The 27115-nt window shown below is 46.5% G+C and overlaps 6 protein-coding genes and 3 non-coding genes across 9 annotated transcripts; 5 read left to right on the top strand and 4 right to left on the bottom strand.

The window, feature by feature from the left end:
• The first annotated feature begins 307 nt into the window (after nt 1–307).
• On the top strand, nt 308–389 carry TRNAS-GCU (transfer RNA serine (anticodon GCU)). The gene has a single exon. It is a non-coding gene; the product is annotated as a tRNA-Ser (tRNA).
• Nucleotides 390–3922: 3533 nt separating this feature from the next.
• Nucleotides 3923–3995, bottom strand: TRNAR-UCG (transfer RNA arginine (anticodon UCG)). Its single transcript has one exon. It is a non-coding gene; the product is annotated as a tRNA-Arg (tRNA).
• A 3996-nt stretch (nt 3996–7991) lies between these two features.
• TRNAM-CAU (transfer RNA methionine (anticodon CAU)) lies at nt 7992–8063 on the bottom strand. The gene has a single exon. It is a non-coding gene; the product is annotated as a tRNA-Met (tRNA).
• An 803-nt stretch (nt 8064–8866) lies between these two features.
• Nucleotides 8867–9258, top strand: LOC118548434 (histone H4). The gene has a single exon (XM_036112366.2). The coding sequence runs from the start codon at nt 8892–8894 to the stop codon at nt 9201–9203; it is 312 nt and encodes a 103-aa protein (XP_035968259.1). The 5' UTR covers nt 8867–8891; the 3' UTR covers nt 9204–9258.
• A 4584-nt stretch (nt 9259–13842) lies between these two features.
• LOC118548427 (histone H2B type 1-C/E/F/G/I) lies at nt 13843–14255 on the bottom strand. Its single transcript, XM_036112361.2, has one exon. It carries the CDS (start codon nt 14235–14237, stop codon nt 13857–13859), a length of 381 nt encoding a protein of 126 aa, XP_035968254.1. The 5' UTR covers nt 14238–14255; the 3' UTR covers nt 13843–13856.
• A 355-nt stretch (nt 14256–14610) lies between these two features.
• Nucleotides 14611–15209, top strand: LOC118548401 (histone H2A type 1-E). Its single transcript, XM_036112327.2, has one exon. The coding sequence runs from the start codon at nt 14641–14643 to the stop codon at nt 15031–15033; it is 393 nt and encodes a 130-aa protein (XP_035968220.2). The 5' UTR covers nt 14611–14640; the 3' UTR covers nt 15034–15209.
• A 784-nt stretch (nt 15210–15993) lies between these two features.
• Nucleotides 15994–16573, top strand: LOC118548342 (histone H3.1). The gene has a single exon (XM_036112167.2). The coding sequence runs from the start codon at nt 16072–16074 to the stop codon at nt 16480–16482; it is 411 nt and encodes a 136-aa protein (XP_035968060.2). The 5' UTR covers nt 15994–16071; the 3' UTR covers nt 16483–16573.
• A 7477-nt stretch (nt 16574–24050) lies between these two features.
• Nucleotides 24051–24468, bottom strand: LOC118548426 (histone H2B type 1-C/E/F/G/I). Its single transcript, XM_036112360.2, has one exon. It carries the CDS (start codon nt 24456–24458, stop codon nt 24078–24080), a length of 381 nt encoding a protein of 126 aa, XP_035968253.1. The 5' UTR covers nt 24459–24468; the 3' UTR covers nt 24051–24077.
• Nucleotides 24469–25474: 1006 nt separating this feature from the next.
• Nucleotides 25475–25891, top strand: LOC144379011 (histone H3.1). Its single transcript, XM_078054426.1, has one exon. It carries the CDS (start codon nt 25475–25477, stop codon nt 25883–25885), a length of 411 nt encoding a protein of 136 aa, XP_077910552.1. The 3' UTR covers nt 25886–25891.
• Nucleotides 25892–27115: the final 1224 nt, after the last annotated feature.

The following is a 27115-nucleotide window of genomic DNA, read 5'->3' as shown; positions in this document are numbered from 1 at the left end:
TGACGATACCTAATTTGATTTTTAAGACAAAAGCAGTCATGAACTCCATTCTTCCGTCAGAGGCTGCCAGGTTTCCTGAGAAAGTGTATTCGGTTTTTATTCGGGTCCACTCCCCCCCACCCACTCCTTCCCGGGACTATAGCCTGTTCTTTATTTATTTTTCCTTTATCAAGACAAGAGGGCCACTTACAGAAAGCAAGGAAGTCTTCTTCATTAATAAAAGCATATAATCAAATAATGGAAATTGCAACGTGGAGCTGTGCTCAGTATAGCAACATAGTACTTATGTGAAGAGCGTGCGGCAGGTGACGAGGTGGCCGAGTGGTTAAGGCGATGGACTGCTAATCCATTGTGCTCTGCACGCGTGGGTTCGAATCCCATCCTCGTCGGCGGCTCCCCCGCTGCGCCGGTGGGGTGAGGTTTTAGCTCTTGGTGAGCGAGACGCTTCGCTACTACTTGCTGGAGGCGCTTGTGGGAAAAAACCAGAAACAGGCGAGACCAGCCGCTTTTCACTATTAATAACGTACCTCCTTAACCGTTTTACGGGGATTCCGGGGTTAGCTAAGCCTGGACGGGAGCGTTGCACCGACTCGGCTCCCGCGGCGGGGGCACGCGTCCGCCCCCCGCGCCCCGGGGTCTCCGCTGAGGCCTGAAACTCTGGTTCGGGACCTTCGAGGCTGCAGGCACCGCGCCCCCGGGAGCTTCTCCGACGCCCTTCCCTCCGCCCCCTCGGGCCTCCGGCCCCGGTCGGTGACCTCAGCTCTCCCAGGTGAGGTCCAGCCGGCCGAGCGGTTGCGGGCGCGCGGGTGCTAGCGCCCCCTTCTGGCAAAAGATCCTTTTGCAAGGCCCAGATCCCATGTACCTTCCCCGTGAATTCGCTCAGAAAGGCACCATTCTCCTTTTTTTTGTATTTTAGTTGAATTAACTTAAATCAAAGATCTTTTGCGAGCGCTCCAACCTCTATTGGTTTCTCCCTTCTTTGGTCGTCTTCTGCTAGTTGCATCTTAATTTGAGCACATTATCCCATAAAATCTCTCCTGTCTCCTCTTTTCACTTTACTGAGAACTAGAGCAAGGGGTCGGATCCACAGCGTAGAATCACAAGCTTCGAAGGGACTGTAGAGATGATGTCTCTAAAACGTCCCCCCCTCTATCACCTAGCTCTATTTTGCAGATGAGGAAACTGAGGTAGAAACCAAACTAATTGTTTTAAAAAATCATATAACGAGCCTTTCCTTATTAAGGTTCATGGGAATCCAAATTCTTTCAGAGCAAGTGGTTAGGGTGGTGAGATCTTTCCAACATGTTCAAATCCTGAGACTGACTGTGACTTTTGATATCTAGAAAATTCTTCTGAAGTACGTTTGTCATGAGCCAAAGCCTCATGAGGATTGAGGCCTACAAAGCATGAAATTTGAAGCAATATCTGATTTTGAATTTCATCTAACAACATCTGGCTTATATGGTATATGTAGTTTGAAGATGGTTTACAAACTCCTAAATAAAAGAAGACCACCAGACCACTAAAAATTATATCATGTTAAAAAATCGCAATGGAAAACATTGATAAAATTCCTAAATAAAAATTTAAAACTGTCACATGGCCCAAGGCACCCCATATCGCAATAAAAACATAGCATGTTAAGATAGAGCAAACTGGAAAATTTTGTCACTCCTATGACATACAGAGATTGTCTTCAACTTTTTAACCCATCTCCCGTTAACCTGGCTAAGTGATGGATGAAGGGAAGATATCACATAATAATTTATTGCCTTTATGTCTGGGGTATTTAGTGCTTCAAAATTCAAGATAATTGATCTCCTGCCAAAAACTATGAGGGTCATACTGTAGTTGAACAAAGTTGGATTTATTGTCTTATTGCAATGAGGGAGGCAAAATATCATGGTGATCTATTAAGTGACTCAGTAACTCTATGGTTGGTTATTTTAATTTTTGTCTGAAAGGTGAGAGGATCAAAGTAGGACACATGATTACAGACAGTTTTTTTGTTTTTATCTTGCTTCCTGAGGGTCACAGAGCGGCCTTGCCTGTTGTTGGTATCCTTTGAAATTATTTATGTGCCAGAGGAATTAACCAGGGCTTAGCCGTGAGGGCCAGGCCAGCTCCTAGCAATGCTGAGGCTGAGCTGTGAATGTCAGACCCAGGCCTCGTGTCAGGGGCTGCTGTTCTCTTTCTCAAAATGCGTGTAATTCATGCACTCGGGAACTCATTTTTAAGATGAAATGCAATACGGTGTAAGATAATAAGAAAGGATGAATGATTTCTAAACTTCGTAAATCTGCATTGACTCCTCAAATGATTAAAGTATTGGCTTCAGTTTTTCATTCCTTCCTGTATCCAAGCCCTTTGTCTAGTAACTTCTCAGTCCCTCTTCAAGAGATGGAGTGTTGTCCCTGGCCTCTGGGCTGGGGCATGAGGATGACTTCGATCAATGGGATATTAGTAGACATATATCCTTTTTAGTTTTTAGTAGACATATCCATATAGTAGAGTATATCCTTTTCCTGGTTGATAAAAGGATACTTAGTGTCATGGTACGTTTTGTGAGGAAGGAAGCAGTGAGTGGCTTCACATGACATTAACACACTGCAATTTTTTTTAGTCTGAGAAATCTCAATCCTGGGAACCAACGCTCAAGCCCCAACTTTTCTGTACAATTTGGACTCTACAGCTGACTGGGGAAAACCAGAGTCATACCAGAGATCTAAAAAAGAGGCTGGGCAAAGGAAGAGGTAATTATTACCTTAATATTCATTGCTTTCACCTAGCAAAAGCATCCTCCACGTGATTTGAAGGAACTGTGTTTCACCATGAACTCAAGCATTGGAAATTACTTTTTCTTCATCCTAAATTATTAAATTCAGTTATTTAGACACAAAAATGTGTTTTTGTGTATATTGTGCATCTGTCTTCTCTGTCTTCCTGCTTTCCTACACACTCTGTAAATGTAAACAGCTGGGATCTTTTCATGACCTTATGTTCTTCCGTTCTGTAATTTAGGTTTGAATCTGGGCTGTTCTCATCCTTTTGATCGCAACAAAAACAAAGGAAAAACGGAAGTTAAGAGGGAAAAGGAGGGTAAGAGTGAAAACCAGTAACACAGACTCCAGCAGCCACGTCTTCCAAGGACAGGCAGACTCAGACTAGAAGAGAAAAGTGAAGAAAAGAGGGGGGAAGGAGAAGCAACAGGGTCCCACTGTGCGGGCCCCTGGGGCCTGGCATTGGTCTGAGACTCAGCAAGTCTTAGAGAGGGGCCGGTTTACAGATCTGAGTTCCCTTGAAACTGTGAAAATGAAACTCAGGCACTCAAAATCCAAATTTGAGGAGAGCTTGAGAGCCCCCAGATTATTGGAGGGCCTTGTTCCAGTTCTGCCTCTCCTGGGTCCTGACACTGGTCCTCTCCAGGCCTTTGAGAAGGACCTCTTTAGAGTTGGAACTGGAGGGTATTATGCTGAGGGAAATAAGTCAATCAGAGAAAGACGATTATCATATGGTTTCACTCATATGTGGAAGATAAGAAATAGTGCAGAGGACCGTAGGGGCAGGGAGGGAAAACAGAGTGGGAAGTCATCAGAGAGGGAGACAAACCATGAGAGACTCTTAACTCTAGGAAACAAACTGAAGGTTGCTGGAGGGGAGGGGGATGGGGGGATGGGGTAACTGGGTGATGGGCATTAAGAAGGTCGCCTGCTGTGATGAGCACTGGGTGTTACATGTAAGTGATAAATTACTGAACACTACATCTGAGACTACTGGTGTACTGTAAGTTGGCTAATTGGATTTAAATTAAAAAAAAAAAAATAGAGTAGGAAAAAAGAGATGGGTTTGGAAAACAGATACCAGGTGATTCCTCCCACCATGTGAAATATGGCAATTTTGGGGAACGCATAAAAACCAGGACTAACCACGAAGGGATTCGAACCCTCAATCTTCTGATCCGAAGTCAGACGCCTTATCCGTTAGGCCACGTGGTCGCCAGGTACGCATCTTCGCCGCAGCCCTTAGAAAGTACAATGAGCTTTCTGGCCGGTCCTGAGTTGTCAAATAGCGCCCCGGCCGCCCGCGCTTCTAGTCCTTGAAAAAAAGGAAACGAGCTTACCAGGGTTATTTGGGGCCACGGAGTCGGGACTCGTGAAAGGTAGGAACTGGCAATTTCGGTCTTGGGTCCTCCACGGGAAGAAAAGTCATGGACATTACCACTCCTGAGCAGAAAAGCTGTGTATGGCACCTGAAAGATGCCCAAAGACTGCATATTGTCTACATCTGGGGATATTTTTTAAAATAAGCTAACTCAGAGCTTCTTCCCTATAAATACTCATCCACATTCACTATTTTCAGACTCTAGGTAGTTGGAAGGTCCTCCTGGACAGTTATCACGCAAACCGCGCCCAGAAGGCAGTCTTAGCATCCCACGATTGTCTTTCTCGCTGTCCTGCATGGATACCTGCAGGGTCCCCTTCTCATACTCGTCTGGGACTCTCTCCGATTGTTGTAATGCGACATCAGAGCACTTTCCCCGGTGTGTCTCTGTTTGGAGAAGAAGAGCAATCTTTGGTTGGCGTTTCAGGAGGTGTATAGAGTGGTCTAGGGTCATTCATGTTATCTGAAGCTTCCATATCTTCAGAAATAAACACTATAGTAGGATTACAAAAATTATGACTGTTAGCAATTCTTACAGTTAATAGATGATTCAACACAAAAATGTGTTGCGATATAATCATTCTATGGACAAGATATTTATAGAGTTTATAATGTTCTGTAGAGTACTTGGCCCAATAAAGTGATAGAGATTTCAACTTATATTTTAGATGACTTCTTTCGAGTTTATCAGTGAGTCTGTGTGACCTCGTGTAGCTTTTTGAGGATAATGTTGACTATCTACACATATCGCAGTACCTTAATTTTCTTAAATCCCAGACCTTGGGAGCTTTGGCCCTCTTGGTTCATTCATGATAGGTTAAATTAGCAGCTTCTGGAGCACAGAAATGGGGTCTTTTACATAGTCTTTCTTTCCCTGTCCACAGAATTACATCTGGCAAATAGTAGGAGCTCAGTAAAAATGTGCTGAATTTCTCAAATACATATATTTTTGAATTTTGCAATCGTTTGTAATGTGGGGATTATTTAACTAAAAGATTCTTTTATCCTGCAAAAAAAAATCTGCATATGGACTTGTTCTCTTCCTCTCTCCCTGGAAGCAAGAAGATGGTGGTTAAACCATCATGGGTACTGTTGGGTTAAGTGGTAAGAGGAGATCCTCAAGGCTCAGTCACCCAGCCCTGTGGAGGGAGACACGATCTTCAGGAAGATCACTGGCAAGGATCTCCAGCCAAAAGAATTTTTAAGGATGACTGGTGTCTTGGTGTCCATGACATTTCCCCTCAAGTGTCAACATGTTTTCTGGTGATACCTAAGAGACAGATATCCCAGATACCTGTAGCAGAAGATCATGATGAAAGCCTTGGACAGTTAATGATTGTTGACGAGAAATGTGCTGCTGATATGGGCCTGGTTATGGAATGGCGGCGAATGAAAGTTGGGGGGGGTGGTCAATCGTCTATCATGTTCATCGGCATGTTTTTGGAGGTGGGCAGATGAATTGGCCTCCTGGTTTAGCATGCTGTAGGGATAATTTTCTATTCTCTTGGCAATGATCAAATTTGCAACTTCCAATATGTTAGTACACTTACTTTTGTCTGTATATGGAGAGTTGAAGAAATAATTTTTAAAAACCCTATACATTATAAAAGACATTATTGTATAGCTTATAATAAAAACAAACAAAAAACAAAAATAAAAACACGATCAAAGCCCAGACCACAAACTTGAAGACTCCAGAGATTTTTTTCTGGCTAGGAAGTTTGATCATATTACTCCTTTGATCAAACTTGGCGATGGTTTTTTACTGCCCACAGAAAAATAAAATCAAAACCTGTTTGCACTGCATACTCACTTCCTTATGACTGTCCCTTTCCCTATCTCTTCTGCCACAACTCAGGATTATATTGTAAGACCTAAAATTTCAAGGGCTCCTTTGACATCTTTGAGCCTCATAGGACCCCCCAAACAGTCCTGTGAATTCACCTGTTCTCACAGGATATGCCCTCTATCTGGCTAATTCCCGTATCAACCAGACCAGGTACATCCCAGCCCCTCAACCTAATGGGTTCACCTCCCTGTTGGTCCTGGAAGCTATTAAAATAAGACAATTCCATCTTTTGGAGGAAACCAGGGTCACCCTTTTCTCTGTCTGCTACAAAGCTTACCTCCCATAGCTCTTGCTGGTCACTCTACTCAGGAGTGCGACCTGAGCCAACTTGCGTGGCACACGGTGGCCTCCCCCTCCAGGCTGAGTATATGTGACGGTAAACAGCTACCCATCTCATCTGCCCAGTGCTGAGCATGGTGTGTCTGGCCATCTGGTGTTGTTTAGGGCAGAGGATCCCTCCTTAACCTATAGGGTGAATGGGAGGTGATCAGGTACGGCCATTTTACCTTTCTCCTCAAATCCTCCTCCTCCAATCTCCTTCACCTCCATGCTCGAGCACACTGAATGTTTTGTAGTTCTCTAGAAACCCTTAACTGTTATGCCTCCTTGTATTTATTTATTTATTTTTCTATCTAGAAGCCTCTTCTTGGCTACCTGCCAACTTCTTACTCATTCTAGTTTGGACTCCAAATCTGCCACCTTTCCCAAATTGGGCCATTGCCAGGGCAAAGGTAAGGCAGCAAATCTGTTTTACTCAAGTTTTCACAGATGTCTGTAGCCATGGTGATGACCCTTGGTCAAACACTGTGAACTAAAATACTGGAATGTTCACTATGTTACTAGGTCATGATGCTATCCTGTGTACATGAAGCAGTGGGTCACTATGAACCAGGTTGTCAGCATATTTAAAGGAAACCACAGCCTTCACTGGTCCCTGCAAGTTCACAACAGGAGAGAAAGAATGTGGATCATCTCTGAAGATGGAGGACCGGAAAGACTTCTCTGGTGTTTGCTTGTGTATATCTTTTTCCTGCTGTGTCTGCACTTTTCCCTTTGCTGTAATAAATCTTAACTTTGAGTATATGTTCACTTATGGGAGTCCTTCTAGCAATTCATCCAGTTACTGGGTGATCATGGGGCTACCAGGAACAATCATTTTTCCTTATTCCCAACTGCATTTAGTGTATAATCTTTTAAAAGAAATATCTTATTCTATTATACATATTTGTTTGAAAGCTAGACTGTAGGCTACTTAAATACTTTTCTTAGTGCTTAGCACAGTATATGACACATAATATCTGAATAGGGATCTTTTCTGAGAGATATGTAAAACATACACTTTTAAAAAATGAGCGTAGACAACAGTCCTGTTAGAGATCGTAAAGGAAGGTAGGCCATAGAGACACATTTACCAGCAGTGACCACATAAGTGGTTTTCTCAGGTCAGAGTTCAATCCTGGCCACCAAAACTTTGCACTCTGGCTCAAACTGTTACTTATTTACTCCGAAGATTAAGACTCTCGAGTTGCAAAAGTTTGGCGCCGGGATGGCCCAGTAGATTTCTTGTCTATCGCTTTAGCCCCATGGCCACAACTACCTAACAGGTAGTGCTTTCTGAATTATGTATAGAAGGAAATTAAACTCCTTATCTGGACTTCCATTCCTGACCTCACCGCCACGCTCAGCTTATTTTAGCGTTTTCACGGCTTCACAGGACAGTGAGACGGTCGTGACAGCCGGTGGCAACAACAGCATTACCACTTCGGCAACCACTAGGAATAAAGCTTACTATGGGAAGACATATTAATGATAACTGAGTGTCCTTTACCGACGTTCTATTTATCTCTAGAGAATGTAAACAGTTTCACGTTTATTTTCTGGAAATAATTTAAACTCCAGAATTAGACAAAACAAAACAAATCTGGCTCTATTTTCTTTCCATGTTGTGAAACTAAGCTACATAATTTTAGCAGGAAAACGTTAGCAGAGGATGGTTTCGATCCATCGACCTCTGGGTTATGGGCCCAGCACGCTTCCGCTGCGCCACTCTGCTCTACGACGAACAGCGCTCCTAATAATACCCTTAACCCTGTTCCGAGGCGATTCCTCCTACCGGAAGAACCCGTGCGAGCTCGTCTGTTTGCTCCAAGCCCTTGGCTACCACAAGCTGCCAGTTCTCTTCGGAATAATATCGCTACCAGAATCAAAGAGAGAACAAAGTAGGCGAAGAGAAGGAAACATTAGCACCCTGTTGAGATTTCGGACGCAGAAGCGAGAGGTGTCTGGATACAGGAGAGAGAATGACGAGCTTTAATCAACGCGGAGGGAAGAGGAAAGCCGGGTAAGGAACGGGCTTCCGCGCGGCGGGCGAGCCTTCCGCCTCGGAGTCACCACCCAGGCCCGCATTCGCCTTTGGGAAGAACACCCTCCCGGGCTTGGTGATGGAGGTGCCGTGTGGCCGCGGGAGCCCGGGGCCGAGGCTCGCGGCGGGAAGGGCCGGTCCGCGGGCGCAGGAAGGCCGGGGGCGCCGCAGGCCAACGCAGGCGGCGGCGCGACCGCACAAGGCACGCCACGCCACGCACGAAACGCTCCTTTCTTTAGTCTGACGCAGTTCAAAAGGTCCGAAGTTCTCAGGGGGGGACCCGGGACGCTGCAGCTGCCCCCGCGGAGGGCACGGTGGCGGAGGGGGAGGGGGAGAGTGTCCGCCGGGGCCCCGCCTCCGGTGACGTCGCCCAGCTCGCCGCGAGGGGCGGGGCCGGGCAGCGGCGGTTCCCGCGCGCGCGCTTCCAGTCTTCAATTAGGTCCGCAATCCGCGCATATAAGGGGATTGTCCCCAACGGTGTTCGTGCTTTTTTCCGCGAGCTCTCTCAGCGTTACAGTCATGTCCGGCCGCGGCAAGGGCGGGAAGGGCCTGGGCAAGGGCGGCGCCAAGCGCCACCGCAAGGTGCTGCGCGACAACATCCAGGGCATCACCAAGCCCGCCATCCGGCGGCTGGCCCGGCGCGGCGGCGTCAAGCGCATCTCCGGCCTCATCTACGAGGAGACCCGCGGGGTGCTCAAGGTGTTCCTGGAGAACGTGATCCGGGACGCCGTCACCTACACGGAGCACGCCAAGCGCAAGACGGTCACGGCCATGGACGTGGTCTACGCGCTCAAGCGCCAGGGCCGCACCCTCTACGGCTTCGGGGGCTGAGCGCAGCGGACCCCCGGACTTCCAGACACCAAAAGGCCCTTTTCAGGGCCGCCCACTGGCCTCATGAAAGAGCTGCATCATTGATCATTACCTTTTAACCTTTCATTGGTGTTTGAGTACTGGTTTCAAACGGGTTAAGAATGGTTAGTGTTCGGTGTGAGGCGCTTTTTTGATCTGATCGCTTTGTAACTCCGGGAGGTCACTTGGTCGTCGGGCGGTGTCGTTCGTTTGCCGCATTCGGGTCTGTTTAAGCCGCGTCCGGGGCGTTTCTATGGCGGCAGAGCAGCTCGCGCGGCGTTGTCTGTTTTCCCAGGGAGCGTCCTCCGTCGTCGACTACTTCGAGGTAGAGATCGCGCTCGCTCGGCTCGTGAATACTAGGAAGCGGGGACCCCCGGTCGGCGGGTAGCGGGTGAGCCTCCCCCGCCGGGCTCCAGCGCCCAAGATGGCGGGGCGGGCGAGGGACAAAGGGAGCGCGGCGGCGGCGGGGCGGCCGGGGAACAAAGACGAGTCCCCGCGGAGCGGCCGGCCCCGCCCGGCCCCCGGCTGGCCGCGCTCTTCCCGCCGGCTCGCTTGTCCCGACGGCCCTGGGGGAAATGCACTCGCGGGGAGACCTGGCAGGTGTTCAGCATAGCCCCCGAAATTTTCTGACAGTTTGAAAACCTCAAGTAGATAAGGATGTTACCGAATGAGTGGCATTTTTAAAACCTGTACATACAGGCATCAGGATATTTCACCCCAAATTGCTAAGTGTAGGGAAGGAAATAGTCCTCTTCCTTCAAGGTCTTCCAGCTGGACTAAAAATTTACATGAGACATGAACAGGAGAAAAAAATCCAAAGTTTTATTTCCTGCATGCAGAGGCCCAATAATGAAATTGAGACACAAATGACTGAGGCAGGCAGTTTTTATACTTTTTAGAAGACAATACATTTGTGAGGAATTGACAAGATCAAAAACGTGTAAATTAACCTTTAATACAACTTTTAATATTAACGAAAATTTACTGCCCTGACCGTATTTTTCTCACTTTTACAAAGAGTGGGAAAATAGAGAATAGAGAAAACTGGCACGGACTAATACTAGCCATAGATGAGCATTTGGAAGCTACTGATTTGTTCAGTATTTCAACATTGAAGAAAGTGTCTCTGAATCAGCTCAGCTAACCAGAGAGGGGGGCAGGGTTAAAGCAGATTCCTCTTTCCCCTATCATTATATCTACTCACTTCCTGTTTTAACCCTTATATTCTATTATTATAAGTAATCCACACATATGTTATTAATAGAATATTATGAAGTAATCCACACAATGAAATTTCTACTTAATATTTTATATTCCAGCGAAGCATCCTATAAATTTTTTTTAAGGCAACCAACAAAGCAAATGTCAACCAATAGATAGATGAATTGTGACATAATCAGGCATAATCACACAATCTAACGTTGCTACGAAAACAAATGAGCTTTAGCCCCATGTGACAACATGGCAACTCATTGTTCCCTGAAAAAAGCAATTCCCAGAAACTAGATGCAGTATAATACTGTGTTGATCCATTTAGGCTAATTATGCTGTGATTAAACAGTCACCAAATCCCAGTGACTTACTGTGATAAAGGTTTACGTTTTGCTCATAATGTTTATTGACTGTGGGTCATTTATTTGGTATAAAGATTTCTTATTTTGAGGTAATCTGAATTTCCTTTGGGCGTATAAAAGGATAGTTCTTTTATGAAGTGAGACAGATAGGAGTCCTCTAAGTTGTTGGCAATACCACAGCAATCTTTAGGGTGGCCCTAGATTTCCCTAGTCTGGGAATGATTTGTGGATGGCAATTTTGTGATTCTCGCTTTAAAAGTGCAGCTGCTTTTCTGAAGATGATTCTTCATTCCGGCCAGACACTACAGGGAGGTTAGGCAAAGAGAATTGGAGGCATGGGAACAAAACAGGAATAAAAAGCTCCTAAGCAGCTCTTGTGTGAATTTCCAGGGTCCCTTCCTTGTAGCCCAACTTACTGTTAAATGAGGTACCCTTAGTACTAGTGAGACATGAGGAAGTCCCTGGAAAATGAGTCACATGTTGCTTGAATTGGCAGGCAGAGGCAGGGAAGTCTCACAGCCTAGGTTGTCCTCAAAAGAGTTCAGGGTAAAGAGATGTTCTAAGGAGGGGTTTAGACTGTTAGAAGGGGGTTAGATTGCTCACACTGCCAGACAAGGAACCCTAACTCGTGTCACTTGCTGGTAGTCATTGTGGCCTACTGCTTTGTTCAAAGCCTCAAGACTCAGATTCTAATATGGGCAGGAACTTCCCTAACACTTCAACCAGAGGCTTTAGCTTCAGTTGATATTTCGGAAGACTTTCCTCTGTGTAGGTACTGTCCTAAATGCTTTACCGTGTTCTTTTACTGATCATCCAGCTATGCCATGTGGTGGTTACTAATTATTATTACCATTTTAGAGGTAAGGAAATGCTCACCAAAGGTTTAAGAAATTGGCCCAAATTTAGCATTGAAATAGGCCGTCAGGACTGTATCGTGTCCTAAGGGATTCCTCCTTAAGCCATGCTTGTTTGTATATTTCTTTTCATGTATTGTTTTCAAATGTACTTAAAATTAGCTTTTTGGGGAGCGAGAAACGAATGCCTTAATTACATGTGGGGCTTAGAGAATCTTCTTCCCGAGCCCCATTACAAAACTGAGTCACTTATGTAGGAAATGGTTGGGGTTCAGAGCCGATGGCCAAGAAGGAATTCTTGAGATGTCTTTGGTGCAAAAAGGTGGTTTTAGAGAGCTGTGCTGGGGCCATGAGGTGTGTCCCGTTATATGCTTTCAAGTTGGGAGGGGGTTAGGACAGCACAAGCCTTCAAGGCATTTTGGAAAGAAGGTTTTCAGGACCTTGAGGGAGCTAGCTATTGTTAGGAAAAGGTCATTTATTACTACTTAGTAAAAACTCAGTCATGAGACTCTTCAGATGTATATCAGTGGATCGTATGCTTGGAGGATGACTGCTAACAGATACCTTGGTGGGAGTAGAGCTAAAGGAAGGTTCCAAGGGAATTTTTATATGTTAAAGTAGACTTACAGGATCCTGGGGGGTTGGGATAATGTTAAGCTAAGATTGCCTTTTGCCCTTAGCAAGCTGTCCACATCAAGGCAGCTGAGCTCCCAGAGGAAGGTCACTCTTCCTGTCTCAAGGACTTGTCAGTGGGCTGTGGGAAGTAAGGAAATTTAATTTTTTCTTTTGCCTTTGCTTCCCACATCACTTAAATTAATGTGCACAGAAATCTACTATGTAGGTATTTGCAGATGAAGACATGTAGCTAATAGGTAGAAACTGAGATTTCTGAGCTCCGTTTTACACCGCCAATGCTCATGGTTTTCCCTCTCCAGCACAGCGCTCAGAAAAATTAAATTTGCTGTCTGGTGATCCTTAGCTTCCATATCTTGCTATAATACCTTGGCTGGTTTAAGAACTGTGCTGTGCATCAAAGAACAAGTGTTATCTCCTGGTCAGTTTTACTTTCATTTTATTCTAATGCTCAATTTTCCCTCTGAGCCTGTTACCCAATCCTATGATTGCAACTGGCACCTATAGCTTGAGAAAAATAGTGTGGAAACAGTCCTTAGGGATTCAGATCCCACTTTTATTTATTTAAGGGGCTACTTAACCTTAATTCCTCGGGTCATTCACTTGTAAAATGGGAGATTCCATTTTGTATGATTGTGATTGTAGGCTGAAATCAGGCGAAGGACAAGCACACGAACGTTAATTCCTTTTAAATCTTCTCCTTTAAAATAAAATCCCAGGGAATGAAGATGTGACTGAGGACAAGATCATTCAGGACACGGAGAGGTTTAGGGTTAGGGACTCCTTGGGGCTGAAGAGTGGAGGCTGATCGATTGAGGCAGATCCCAATCTTCACCGCTCCCCCTCCCCCGCCAGGAATCACAGACGGGAGACTTTCACTTGCTTCCTCCCCCTTTAGGTTATCCAGTTGTAGGCAGTGTCTCTTAAACCCTGGTATATTAAGCCCGGTAGAAAACTAGTGGATGAGTTCCCTGACCTTGCGAAGAGTCAATATTTAACTACGTTAAAAATGTGCGGTGAAGAACTTAGTGGAATTTGAAGGACGTCGGGTTTGAGAGACTGGCAGAGATCCGCTGTGGTTTAGAAATGCAAGTCGCAGAGTACATTGTTCCAGGAGATGCCGCTGTAGCCTCTTGCAAGCTCAAAGCAAGCTAAAAGAAGAAAAAAAAAAAGGTAGTCTCATTTTCTGAAGAATGCTTAACTCCTCTCACTTGTTTTGACTTACGGCTACTCAAAACCAAGACTGTTTTCCCCTAGTTACTCCCGACCTAGGGTAACGGGAGAGGACAAAATGAAAACAGGAAAATGAAAGCTTTTGAGGCGGGGGCACTCTGAGTAATACTGCTTTCAGTAGCTACCGAGTAGCGAAGCAGAATGCACTAGTCCCAATTGCTTACAGATACATTCGTTGGTGATTTGCTCATGCCGGGGGCAATTTGCGTCCCTAGATTTTATTAGTCCTCGCATGTTAGAATGGATGTCACTAAGCTTGTTAAAGTTACCGCTCTTTAAGTGACAATATGGGTGGCTCTTAAAAGAGCCTGATGTCGCTAGTGCTGCTGCAAATGGTAAGTTTATTTGGAGCTGGTGTACTTGGTGACAGCCTTGGTGCCCTCGGACACGGCGTGCTTGGCCAGCTCCCCGGGCAGCAGCAGGCGCACGGCCGTCTGGATCTCCCGCGACGTGATGGTCGAGCGCTTGTTGTAATGCGCCAGGCGGGACGCCTCGCCCGCGATGCGCTCGAAGATGTCGTTGACGAACGAGTTCATGATGCCCATGGCCTTGGACGAGATGCCCGTGTCGGGGTGCACCTGCTTCAGCACCTTGTACACGTACACCGAGTAGCTCTCCTTGCGGCTGCGCTTGCGCTTCTTGCCGTCCTTCTTCTGCGCCTTGGTCACCGCCTTCTTGGAGCCCTTCTTCGGGGCCGGGGCCGACTTAGCCGGTTCAGGCATACGCACCAAACTAACACCCCTAAAACAAAACGAAAGATGTACGCCCACGGCCGAGCGCCCTCCTATTTATTTGGTGTGTATGCAAATTAGGGCTAGCAGAATTACGATTTCTGATTGGTCTCTTCAGTATCTTAACCCCTGATAGGCTCCTTGATTATCCTAAACTCTCATTGGCTCTTTTCCGTATTTCAACTTTAAATAATTTGACCTTGCAACCGTACACGCCCTATGCAAATTAGGAGCATTGTTGTTTGGGATATGCCTTTTGATTGGCTGGAATTTGTGTTCGGCCAACGGCATAGGCTGCTTTACCAAACCGCTGCAGAGTATAATAGTCTAGCTTCTCGCCTTGTGGAGCGCTCGATTATCTTTTGTCTTTTCTTGCATTATAATTGCTCTAGCTATGTCCGGACGCGGCAAGCAAGGCGGCAAGGCCCGCGCCAAGGCCAAGACGCGCTCGTCGCGGGCCGGCCTGCAGTTCCCGGTGGGCCGCGTGCACCGCCTGCTCCGCAAGGGCAACTACGCCGAGCGGGTGGGCGCCGGCGCGCCCGTGTACCTGGCGGCCGTGCTGGAGTACCTGACGGCCGAGATCCTGGAGCTGGCGGGCAACGCGGCGCGCGACAACAAGAAGACGCGCATCATCCCGCGCCACCTGCAGCTGGCCATCCGCAACGACGAGGAGCTCAACAAGCTGCTGGGCCGCGTCACCATCGCGCAGGGCGGCGTCCTGCCCAACATCCAGGCCGTGCTGCTGCCCAAGAAGACCGAGAGCCACCACAAGGCCAAGGGAAAGTGAACCTATTTGAATACCGGTGTGTCCAGTTAAAACCTTTTTCCTCACCCAAAGGCTCTTTTCAGAGCCGTCCACATTTTCACATAAAAAAGCTTGTAACCAAATAAGTTCTGCTTTCCTATTACATAAGTTTTAGGTTGGTCAAAAAACAGTTCACTTACTGCAGTTTATCTTAGCTGTTTAACGTCCCTTTGAAGGTGGCCCAGGGAAACGACTTACACAGAAAAACCTTAGTGCATAATAAGCAAGGGTTTAATACAGGTGAGATCTAGTTACAGTAGTGGTAACGTTTACAAAACCTTGTTTCTAGGTGGACAGGTTCACTCCGTGTTCCTTCAATCGTGTTTAGGAAGTAAGAACATTTAGAGTACGGAAACCAGAAGTAAGAGGGTAGTTAACTGAAGCGCTGTGGAAGGGGTGGTAGCCTGGAATGCCTGAGGGCGTTACAAGCAGAACTGTAGGGCCGGAAGTCCGCGCGGGCTGTTTCAAAGCTGAATTGAACGAATCATAATACTATTTGGCCACCATAAGGAAGTCAGTCACCCTTTGTTGCACAGTGGTGATCGCCCGCCGTCTCCGGGCCAGGCGTTTTACCTGTGGTTTCCCGGAGTGGAGATAAGGGGCAGTCCAGGCGACTCAAGGTCCAGTTCAGTAAAAGTAACCATCTGAGAAAACAAAATATACGTAAGCTCTGAAAGCCTGACCGTCGGAATCTGAGGCCCCATTACGTAGGTTTCCAGAATTGGCATCTTCTCCGATCCCCAGGTGATTTCTTATTTAGAATTTGAGATGAGTTGAAGCAGAATAAGTTCTTGGATCGCTGACTACAACAAAGACGGGATTGGAATGTTGACTAATTCATCCAATCGGAGTCTGTAATAATCCACCAATCACGTCGTTCGCTCTTTAGCCAATGGTCTTACTGCGCGGGACTTTTGAAAAATGCAAGACCAATCAGAAGGCTTCTGAGTATATATAAAGGCAACGTCTTCAGGCAGGCCGGTCAGTTTAGCCCTTTCCCCTAGCAGGCTTGTTTCTGACATGGCCCGCACGAAGCAGACGGCCCGCAAGTCGACCGGCGGCAAGGCCCCGCGCAAGCAGCTGGCCACCAAGGCGGCCCGCAAGAGCGCGCCGGCCACCGGCGGCGTCAAGAAGCCGCACCGCTACCGGCCCGGCACGGTGGCCCTGCGCGAGATCCGGCGCTACCAGAAGTCCACCGAGCTGCTGATCCGCAAGCTGCCGTTCCAGCGGCTGGTGCGCGAGATCGCGCAGGACTTCAAGACCGACCTGCGCTTCCAGAGCTCGGCCGTCATGGCCCTGCAGGAGGCGTGCGAGGCCTACCTGGTGGGGCTCTTCGAGGACACCAACCTGTGCGCCATCCACGCCAAGCGCGTCACCATCATGCCCAAGGACATCCAGCTGGCGCGCCGCATCCGCGGGGAGAGGGCGTAAAGCTTTCCCACCACTAATTCAATTAACTCAAAGGCTCTTCTAAGAGCCACCCACTTTTTCCTTAAAATTGCTGTAATATAATCAAGATAGAGCCGTCTCGAGGTATTAATGCTTTTTAAGGTACTTTTTGAGTTGGTTCCCGGCATTTAGGGGAGTTCTTCAAGGTACTAAGGTTGGTGGACCGCGTGTGGTTCCAGGGTTGTGGGCCTTTACCGAGCTTTCAGCTGTGTCCTAAGTCTCCCTTTCCATCTTGAGTTGGAGGAGCTCATATGCGGAAGTCGGCCGAAGATAGTACCTTCCGGCTCCGAGGAAACCCTGTGTAAGTACCTTCAGGCAGTCTGAGAGGCGCTTTGACCTGGGAAGGGGATGAGCCACTTGAGGTGGCCTGCTAGTGCAGGTAATTCTAAGGTTATCTGGGCACAGGTGGAAGGTGAGGTTCTTTATCCACAAAAGTTTGAACTTGGGTGAAGGTGGCTGTGCATTTGCTATTTACCCCTGGTAAGTTCCCACAAATTTGGGCAATGTCTGAAACCTCAATTTGCTCACTTCCCATCTCTATAGTTAAAAGTGAAAGTTTGGGCTTTCCTATAAAACAACCTTTTACACAAGAATGCAGGCTGATAGTTAACTTCTGAATAATTAGGATTTCTAATGAGCTTACTGGTAGCAGAGCCTAAAACAGTCGTGATGGCTTCTGCGGTCTTTGACTCGTGAAGTGTCTACCCACCAGTGGCTTGGACATCATTTGGGAGCTTGCTAGAGATGGATTGTCAGACCCCACCCAGGCCCAGTCAGAATCTACATTGTACCAAGTTCACCCCAGGAGGTTGGTGGTTGACACTAACAACTAGTTTTAAGAAACCCATTTAAAAAAATATTTTTGGCCTCATCAAGAAAGCAACCTGTGAACTCTTGCAGGAATAAACATTTGTAAACTGCATGTTTATGTCACAGAATTAAATGTTCTCTAAATCAATTGCACATAAGAAGAACCTGGGAAGATAGTTTGATTTAATAGAGATCAAGTGATTTCAATATTGCGTGCACATTACAGACCATTGGATGTTTTATAAAATATGTCTTTGCCTGGGGTCCAATCAGTAGCATTTTAATTGTAGTCTGGGGGTAACCCCAGGCAACAGTAATTATTAAAACTCAGGTGCTTCCAAAAGGTCGCTAGGGTCGAGAACAGATGCTACATAAATACCAGTCTTGTGATTAGCTCCTGTTTGATTTGACTCCAGGTTTAGCAAGGATTTATCTACAGAATCAGGCTTCCTTGTAGCTTGCTTTCAGAGAGGAAGTCCTGCTCTCCAAGAGAGGATTTTCTGGCTTGCTCGAGGACTGTTAATCGCTGCAATGAATCAAGCAGCATCTGGCTTTTGTAGCAATTTCTGAGGATGGGGCTCATGTGAGTCTAGGATGAGAGATGGACCTGCTTTGGGTGATTGACAATGCCAGGTTTTAAGGGATGCTACAAAGAGGAACCTTCTGGGCTTCTTGGCAGACAAACTGTGGAGACCTGCCTATCTTCCCATGGGCACAAAGTCCTGTTTGGGTATTCACCTGGTTTATTTCCATGGCCATTATTTATCAATTTATCTTTTTTTCCCCCTAGCTAATCATTTTTTTAACTTTTTAAATTATGTGACATTTCAGAATATATGAAAGTAGAAATATTAGTTTCATAAACTCTATGTACCCTGCACCCAGCTTCCACATCGTCACTAGCCAAATAGTTTTATCCATTTCTTGTCCACCCCACTGCCTTGATCATTGTAAAGAAAATGGTATCATTTTCGCTCTCAATATTTTAAAACATGTCACCATTTAAAAACCTATTTATGATGCCATGACGATTCCCCCCAACAAACATGTCTTAACATGGGTGAATTTAAAAATTGTATTTGCTCTACATATATTTGTTGAGAGTTTGCAATGTGCTAGATGCTGTTCTGTGCATTGGGAATATACTCAGAGAACCATCCAGACAGAATTCTTGGCCCTTGTGGAGTTTACATGTGAATGGAAGAGGGACAGACAATAAATCAGATAGATATGTGTGGTATGTTAAAGGGTAAGAAGGAGAAAAATAAAGCTAGAATAAGGAGTGTCCTGGGGAGTTGAACTAATGAAGTTAGTAAGATTTAGGTAAGGCCACTAAGAAGATACTGCAATGGGCGGGGTACAGTTGCAGGACCTGAAGGCAGAGAAACAAAGAGAAGCCGGATCAAGCAGGGGCTTGTAGACGTTAGCTCTGAGATGTAAGGCCTTGAGAGGACTTGAACATGGGAACTTCCGTGTCTGTTTCTCACATTAGCAGGTTCTGCTCTATATTTAGGTAGTCTCCACTGGGCTCCAGTCCAAAAATTAAGGCCCAGTTTTCTTCCTGTTTTGTGCTATCCAGACTTTGAAAATAGAAGCTGACCTTTAGCCTTTATAGTTAGAAAAGAGAAAATCTCTGAAAGTTAGTCGTTAAATGCAATTCATATCCCAGTACTTCAGATTCACTAGTTGCTCTGTTTTGTTTTGTTTTTGCCACAGGCAAAATGTTTACCCTCAGGTAACACACTCCATTTATTTGGATTGCAAATTCAGGATTACAAATGCGAATGTCTTCAGGGTCTAGGCAAGAGGTTCTTGTATCCGTACTTCACCGGGTCAGTCAGCAGCGGTGTTTCTGGCAGAATCTAAGCCCTCCCATGGCCAGCTGCAGGCTCTGGGTAGCCGCTCCGTGTCTGTTATGTCATTTGCCCAAGAGAGGTGTTAACGACACCTGCTGTGGGAATCGTGTAGGTAAAAGAGCCGTGACTTCATTAGTTCAAAAGTGTAATTTGGTGCCTACATAGATCATTTTATTTTACCCACACAATAACTCTATGGGTTAGAGGGGCGCCTGGGTGGCTCAGCTGTTTAGTGTCTGCCTTCGGCTCAGGTCATGATCCCAGGGTCCTGGGATCGAGCCCCGCATCGGGCTCCTTGCTCAGCAGGGAAGCCTGCTTCTCCCTCTCCCACTCCCCCTGCTTGTGTTCCCTCTCTCGCTGTCTCCCTCTCTCTCTCAAAAAATAAATAAAAATTAAAAAAAAAATAACTCTATGGGTTAGAGACCCTTAGTAGCCCAAATACAATGCTGAAGAAACGGAAGCATAGTGAGGTGAACTACTTCACACAGGGGCTCATTTGAATAATTCAATCATGGACTTTATCTCTGGTGCTAGAGAATGGAGGGCCTTTGTGTGTTACCTGCATAATTTAATTTTACTTTATCCATCCATCCATCCATCCATCCAAAACTTTTTGAGCGCTTACTATGTGCCCTGCATTGTTCTAGGTGCTGGAAATAGAGCAGGGACAACCATGGGGAAAGTTCCCTGTGTAGAGCTCACAAATGTTCTGGTTGTGGGAGACAGGAAATAAACAAAAACAGTATTTTTGTAGGTAAAGAGATTAAAGAGATTAAGAAATCAGGCCAAGAAGATTAAGGACTGCCAGGGAGTGGGAGCAATGGGTGGTGGAGTGTTGTAGTTTTAAATGTGGGGGGGGGGTGGTGAGACTTCACCACTTAGATGCCTCTGAGCAGAGGTAGGATGCCTGGGAGGGAGACAGGTCTGCACACACCTGTGAGAAGATCATTCCACAGAGAAGCTACAGTGATGACTGAACAGATCCTCAGTTGGGAGCAAACTCAGGGTCATGGCCACAGGTCTGAAAACCAACTAGTTAGAACCAGGGTCTTCTGTTTTCTCAAGCTGGAGTTTCTAGGTAAATTCAGTATTGATTCACATGTTTTTAATATTTTTTAAAAGTATGAGTCCAGGTTCCTGAGCATACCCAATTTGGATGGTGATCCAAGAGGAGAGGGCAGGAATAGATGAGTGTTAATCTCATGGAGGACTGCCAGCCTGATTCAAGGACACCAGTAGTTCAGGAAAGCATATTAATTATGTGATGATTTATTTAAAATAAAAAGTAAGAGATCTGAGGTTCCAAATAATCACTGTTATCATTTTTCAGAAGAAGGAGTACATCAACAGAGTGGTTCTGCTTAATGCCTAAGGTCACCCAGCTGGTAAATGACGAAACAAATTTTAGCCCAAGTAGTGGGCCTCAAATCCCTCCAATTTTAAGCATATTTTATTGCTGTTCTGTAGTTGTGTTTATTATTATTTCCTCTATGAAATAATATTTCATGTCCTAGATAACAGAGAGCATGCCTGGTTCACCTTTGTGCTTTGATTGAATGATACATCCAGTTGAGTGAGGTAGGCATGTCGGACATGGAAGGCTTTGAGGAACATATCAGGGTATCTCGAAATGAGAGAACAGAGCTTTTTCGCCCAAGGGGCAAGACTGACTTTTATAGGAGGTTTAGCTCATAAAGAATGCGTTGAGAAACTGAGTTGAATGAGTTGAGAAAATCCACCAAGATAAAAGACAGCATAAAAGCCCGAAGTGAGGCAGGTGAGACTTGAACTTGTACACCAGATGGTCAGACTTGGAATGTATATTAAAGCCAGTGGCCTGTCACTGGATTCCAAACTCAGCCTGACCTTATTCACAGGCTGTGAGTCTGACCATGGAGGCCTTCCTCCACTTTCCAGTGTGTTTTCTTCATCTCCCACGCCTTACGCTGATTGCACCTAGCTTGATTGGGATTCCCAACAGTGTTGAGCACTGTTCATCTGAAGTGGAAAATGTGATGCTAACTGGAGCTGTATCATTTTATTTTCTTCTCAACTGAAGCAAGTACTGCCAATATTTATAATTCAGTTGTGTTGCACCAGAAAGCTCCAGTGTCCTCCTACAGATGTAAGAAATCCGTCAGTTTCCTTCTTGTCTTATTTATAATTTATAATTACCTACTTAAGTAGGAATTACCGGGGCGCCTGGGTGGCTCAGTTGGTTAAGCGACTGCCTTCGGCTCAGGTCATGATCCTGGAGTCCCTGGATCGAGTCCCGCATCGGGCTCCCTGCTTGGCAGGGAGTCTGCTTCGCCCTCTGACCCTATCCCCTCTCATGTGTTCTTTCTCTCTCATTCTCTCTCTCTCAAATAAATAAAATCTTTAAAAAAAAAAAAAAATAAGTAGGAATTACCTACTTATATGAGCTGTGGCAGGGGCTGCTACACAGCTGTCCCCTGAAAGGGGTTTTCCTTTCTTAGCTCCTTTTGTGGCTGGTGTGGCCTTGACTATTTGTGGCCAGTTGGTATGTCAGCAGGCAGAGTTACACCATTCTCAGGATTTCATTAATGGTGGGGGTGCTTCTTTACCCTTTTCTCCTTCCTTCAGGATGGAATGTGAACGAGATAGCTGTAGCTGGAGCAGACGTCTTAGATAAAGGTAGGAAATTACCTACATGTTAGTCTAGCTTGTAGTGTCTACAAATACACTACGAGGCAGGCCATTTCTGAGGCACACGGCCTCCCGTGTAGGCTGACGGTGACTTCCCAAGCGGCCATAACTTTTATGTGGGTGTTGTCCGCAGAGCGCAAATGCGGCTAATGTAGAAGTCACCAATGGGTGGACGATTTAAGACTACATAAATACTGAGTACGTCATCAATATTCGGTGTCTCACAAATATTTGGCACTTCGTGGTCCTTTCCTCTCTTCCTATCTCCGTGTAGCACATGAGCTCTCCTTCCTTTTCCACGTGTAACATGTCTTCCAGGCAACTACTTTATGATTTTTGGTAAATACAGCTTTTGAATTATGTCTACATCTCATAAAATTCCTTGCTTACCTATTTAACACTTCTTAGAAGTTTCTTACTTAGGAATCACCTACTTAACATTTTTATGAGGTTTATCCATCCAATTTGTTGGTCTTGTCTTGGTCCTCCATAGGAGAATTTAATAGCAGAATGTATTTGAGAATATTCTCAAATACTAGAGCAAACACACATTACACACAGAGGTAGAGGAGTTCCCTCAGGAGAGTGGGGCCCCATTCCAAGCCTGAGCTACATATCTGTACATGAGAAATCGACTTTTATCTAGTTTATCAGTGACTACTTTAGGTTGTCGGTCACTTCCAAGGATATCTAATACTAATAGGTGTACATAAAAGATAGTCCTTAAGAGGATTAATGGACCAGATTTGCTGTGCTAGCATTCCTTTCTGCATTTCAGTAAGATCAGATCCTATATTTTAGTAAGGCACAGCACTAGGACTTCTACAAAATCCCCGTGAACCAAAGATGTGACATGGCTAGGCGAAAGTATAACTATATAGCCCCGGTTGTTAACTATAGTCCATAAATACAAACTCTGGGTGTCTTTTTCTGCACATCAATTCTTCTCTCCCTCTTGCTGTCTCCCCTTTCCTTATCATTGTCTCTTACTCCACCTTCCTTCCAGAATTGCTTTTCAAGATTAAATCCTTTCAGCTTTGGCAATGCTAAAGTGATCTTCAGACAGAGGCTTACCCCTTCTTTTGGCCTGTGTGGTTACTTCTCGGCCTTTTGGCTCAGATCAAGTGTAAATGTCCATTCTAGACTGGGAGCCCTGTGAGGTTAAGGATTGCTTCTAGCCTGCTCACCGATCTTTCCCGATTACCTGTCACTTTCTGAAACTTAAGAAGCTCTCAATACGTGAACGAATAAACTCAGTCCTAGTCCTTCCACTCAACACGTCATTTAGGGAAGAATTTGATCTATGATCCTAGAATACTCTGCACTAACCACCACCCTCCCTGCCCCACACTCCATGACCCAACAGGGAAGTGCCTAGAAGGGTGGACTTGTCAAAAGTGAGGACAGTAACTGAAGTACTGTGGTTGAGATTAATCTCAAGGTGTTTTGTAAATCTGTAACTGACATTGTATTCTGTTAAATGATTCCTAGCAAGCCTCTTAAGGGAAGACTACCCAAGCCTGGCTTCTGTGTTGGCTGCTGAAGACATTTCCCCAACTAAGAGAGGCATTGCTCTCAGGCTGCTTGCTGCTGCTTTTCCCTTCTCCTTCCTCTTATAAATCCTGTTCAACCTTTCTTCAAAGAAGCCTGAATGCCTCTGTTATTTGCAGAATAATAGCTACAGTTGAGTGAGTTATTCTTCAAAAGACATCCTTTCTTTTCAGTCAAGTCTCCCCCTCAACCCCTCCCATTTACTAGAAAATTAGTTTTTCACGCTATCAGGTAGACAGTGTCCTATTGGTTTCCACTAAAACAAGTCTCACACAGACCCACCAAGCACAGTACGCTCTCTAGACAAGCTGATCTATAAAGGATGCCCAGGATGTATTCAACTCGTCCGGACAACTCAAAATTTCTCAGCTACAAACCCTGGAGAAAGTTCTGGCCCAGATGAATTTCATTTTCTGAAATCCTAAACCAAAAGTTCAGCAGCTAAAACTGCCTTCCCAGGTTTCAAACAAGTTTTCCTGCTCTGCACTTGCTAGTCTTCTCTGTTCCAGTAAAACAGGCTACTGAGAAAACAAGAATGGGAATGTAAGGATGAAGGAGATGGGCATTCTAACTCTGGCACAGGTTTTCCCTAATATTAAAAAGGTTCAGTATTAAAGCTCTTTATGTGAAAGAGTGAGTGGCTCTGAAAAGAGCCTTTGGGTTAGATTAGGTGAAGACGCTTACTTGGCAAGCTCACTTGGAGCTGGTGTACTTGGTGACGGCCTTGGTGCCCTCGGACACGGCGTGCTTGGCCAGCTCCCCGGGCAGCAGCAGGCGCACGGCCGTCTGGATCTCCCGCGACGTGATGGTCGAGCGCTTGTTGTAATGCGCCAGGCGGGACGCCTCGCCCGCGATGCGCTCGAAGATGTCGTTGACGAACGAGTTCATGATGCCCATGGCCTTGGACGAGATGCCCGTGTCGGGGTGCACCTGCTTCAGCACCTTGTACACGTACACCGAGTAGCTCTCCTTGCGGCTGCGCTTGCGCTTCTTGCCGTCCTTCTTCTGCGCCTTGGTCACCGCCTTCTTGGAGCCCTTCTTCGGGGCCGGGGCCGACTTGGCGGGTTCAGGCATGGTAAAGCTCTGACACCAAAACCTAGTAGAGTGAAAGCTGAGCGTGGGGTTGGCCTACTTTTATATGGCTTGTATGCAAATAGCGGCTTAATCTGTCTTAATGCCTGATTGGAGCAAATCAGCCAGTAGAAACATTTTATGCAAATCAGGAGAATTCAAATCCACTTTTTGATTGGCTGCTTATGTGGCAGCAGCTCTAGATTCTTTTCTCCATCAGAAAAAAGTATTTTCAAAACAGCAAAAGTTTAATGTCTCATCACTAGTACCTATTTATGAGCCTTGCGTCTCCCTAGATCCCCACCTAAAGAGACAAAAGCCTGATACAAATTTATGATCCTGTTTTCCTGCCAAATTGCAGTTACCCGGATACTAAATGAAGGAAAGAGAACACAAAAATTAGCTAAATATTTAAATGTTTTCACAATTATGCCATGGCATTCCCAGTTTGATCAAAGTCGGCAAAATTTAAGCTTTCAGAATCAGAGGATCGTCACATTTAAACAGCGGTGCGATTTTTATGTTCCCTAAAAACAGTGTCTGGAAGTGGTGTCTGTGTTTGTTAGTGTGTTCGGAGTTATGCGATAGGGTGTTTCCATTGCTAAAATAAAACGTTTCTTCAAAGTCAGAAGCTTTGAGAAATGATAAAGGACGAAAGTGGACTGGGTCAATCACGTCCAAGAACAGAGCTTCTGAAGCCACTCAGGAACTGTAAATTTTCATTTTCATCTCTTCCCAAATTTAATCCCCAAACAAGGTGATGAAAACAAAACCAGTTAAGGAACTGTAAAGCAAAATACAGGCTGGGTAAGGGACGCAGAATTGTAAGTGAGAAGATCTGTCTTTCAACGTTAGACTTTCTCCAGTGAGTCCTGGTAGCCAATCACAAGGCCCATCCAGTGACTTAATTCACGGCGCGGAATTTGAAGATTCGGACCAATCAGGAGGACGTTGCCTTTATAAATAAGAGCCGGCGCAAAGGCACTTGCAGTTGTAAGCCGTGTTTGCAGGATCTCGCCATGGCCCGCACGAAGCAGACGGCCCGCAAGTCGACCGGCGGCAAGGCCCCGCGCAAGCAGCTGGCCACCAAGGCGGCCCGCAAGAGCGCGCCGGCCACCGGCGGCGTGAAGAAGCCGCACCGCTACCGGCCCGGCACGGTGGCCCTGCGCGAGATCCGGCGCTACCAGAAGTCCACCGAGCTGCTGATCCGCAAGCTGCCGTTCCAGCGGCTGGTGCGCGAGATCGCGCAGGACTTCAAGACCGACCTGCGCTTCCAGAGCTCGGCCGTCATGGCCCTGCAGGAGGCGTGCGAGGCCTACCTGGTGGGGCTCTTCGAGGACACCAACCTGTGCGCCATCCACGCCAAGCGCGTCACCATCATGCCCAAGGACATCCAGCTGGCGCGCCGCATCCGCGGGGAGAGGGCGTGAGTTGTCCCGAAGGAACACAAACTACCAACCCAAAGGCTCTTTTCAGAGCCACCTACGATTTCCGTTTGAAGAGCTGGGCCGCAACCACAGGATCTCCGCACTCCCCGAGTCCCCCTTGTCCCCACTAGCGTCGGGTAGGGGTGGCGCCAGGGCGCGTTCGCCGGCTGCCCACCTCCCGACTCCTGCCTCCGCCCGCACACTCGCCAAACCTCGCGATCCCCCCGTTGACAACCAGTGTGCATCAGGCCGATTGCGCCGCGTTCCCCAGCAGAGGGGATTAGACAAGTCTTGGCTTTTTCTTGGAGCCGCCCATATGGCTGAGTGTATTTAAAGTGGCTCATAAAACCGCCGTGGATTTGGGTACTTTCAGCTGAACTACAAAATAGTATAGCGACAAGTTATAATACCCAGTCCTGAAAACAATGGCTCCCGGTTTGGGAAATCTCCGGAGCATGCTGTCAAAACCTGACCCGCAGCTAGCCAGGGCCTATCTACAAGGGCAGCAGTTAATGATACATCCAGCCATATTAATACGTGATTAAGACTGCAACTTGCCAGGAATCCAGGCATGGATTCCCACATTTCATTCTGATAGGAGAAAGGACGGATCCTTGAGCAACCTGGAAAGCATCCTAGGGGGTTTACCGTGTTTGGTGGGGCATGCGCACGCTGGTGTTCAAGAACCCAGGCGGAGTGGTGCATGAGAGCAGTTTGGTGGCCATCCATTTCTTTCTTGACTGAGCAATACGTCCAGTAGTAAGGGTACTCCTTTTCTGCACTGGAAATAGACCTGGTACCTCAGGCATGGGTTCGCAGAATTTGAGTCCCAGCTTGGAGCGGTACTAGCAGCAGCCTGTCTGGTACAGCTGGGCAGGGCAGCGCTACCAAACCTGGGGCCTCGAGTAATAGCTGAGTATATTCACACCAGGAGTTCGGAGCTTGTAGCAGCTCATAACTAAAAAGTCACGATTGTGCAGAATGTGTCTGCACTGTCCTTGTGTGAGAAACGTGACGTAGTCAGTCAGTAAGGCAGAACACAGCCCTTGCGCAGGTGGTGGTACATAACCCGTTATTAATCCTCAGAGAACCAAGGAGGCAACAGCTCCCGTTTCCTCCAACAAATTCAGAATCCTCTGACAAACCCTAGAGCCATGGAGGATTTGTCCATCAGTCAGGTTTCACAGACATTGGTTGTGGGAACTCCTAGCCTCATCCCAGGGTTTATCCCTC

The sequence above is a fragment of the Halichoerus grypus genome, chromosome 9 (genome assembly GCF_964656455.1).
Source record: "Halichoerus grypus chromosome 9, mHalGry1.hap1.1, whole genome shotgun sequence".
NCBI classification, from domain to species: Eukaryota; Metazoa; Chordata; class Mammalia; order Carnivora; family Phocidae; genus Halichoerus; species Halichoerus grypus.
This window is presented reverse-complemented; position numbering and strand designations above follow the sequence as displayed.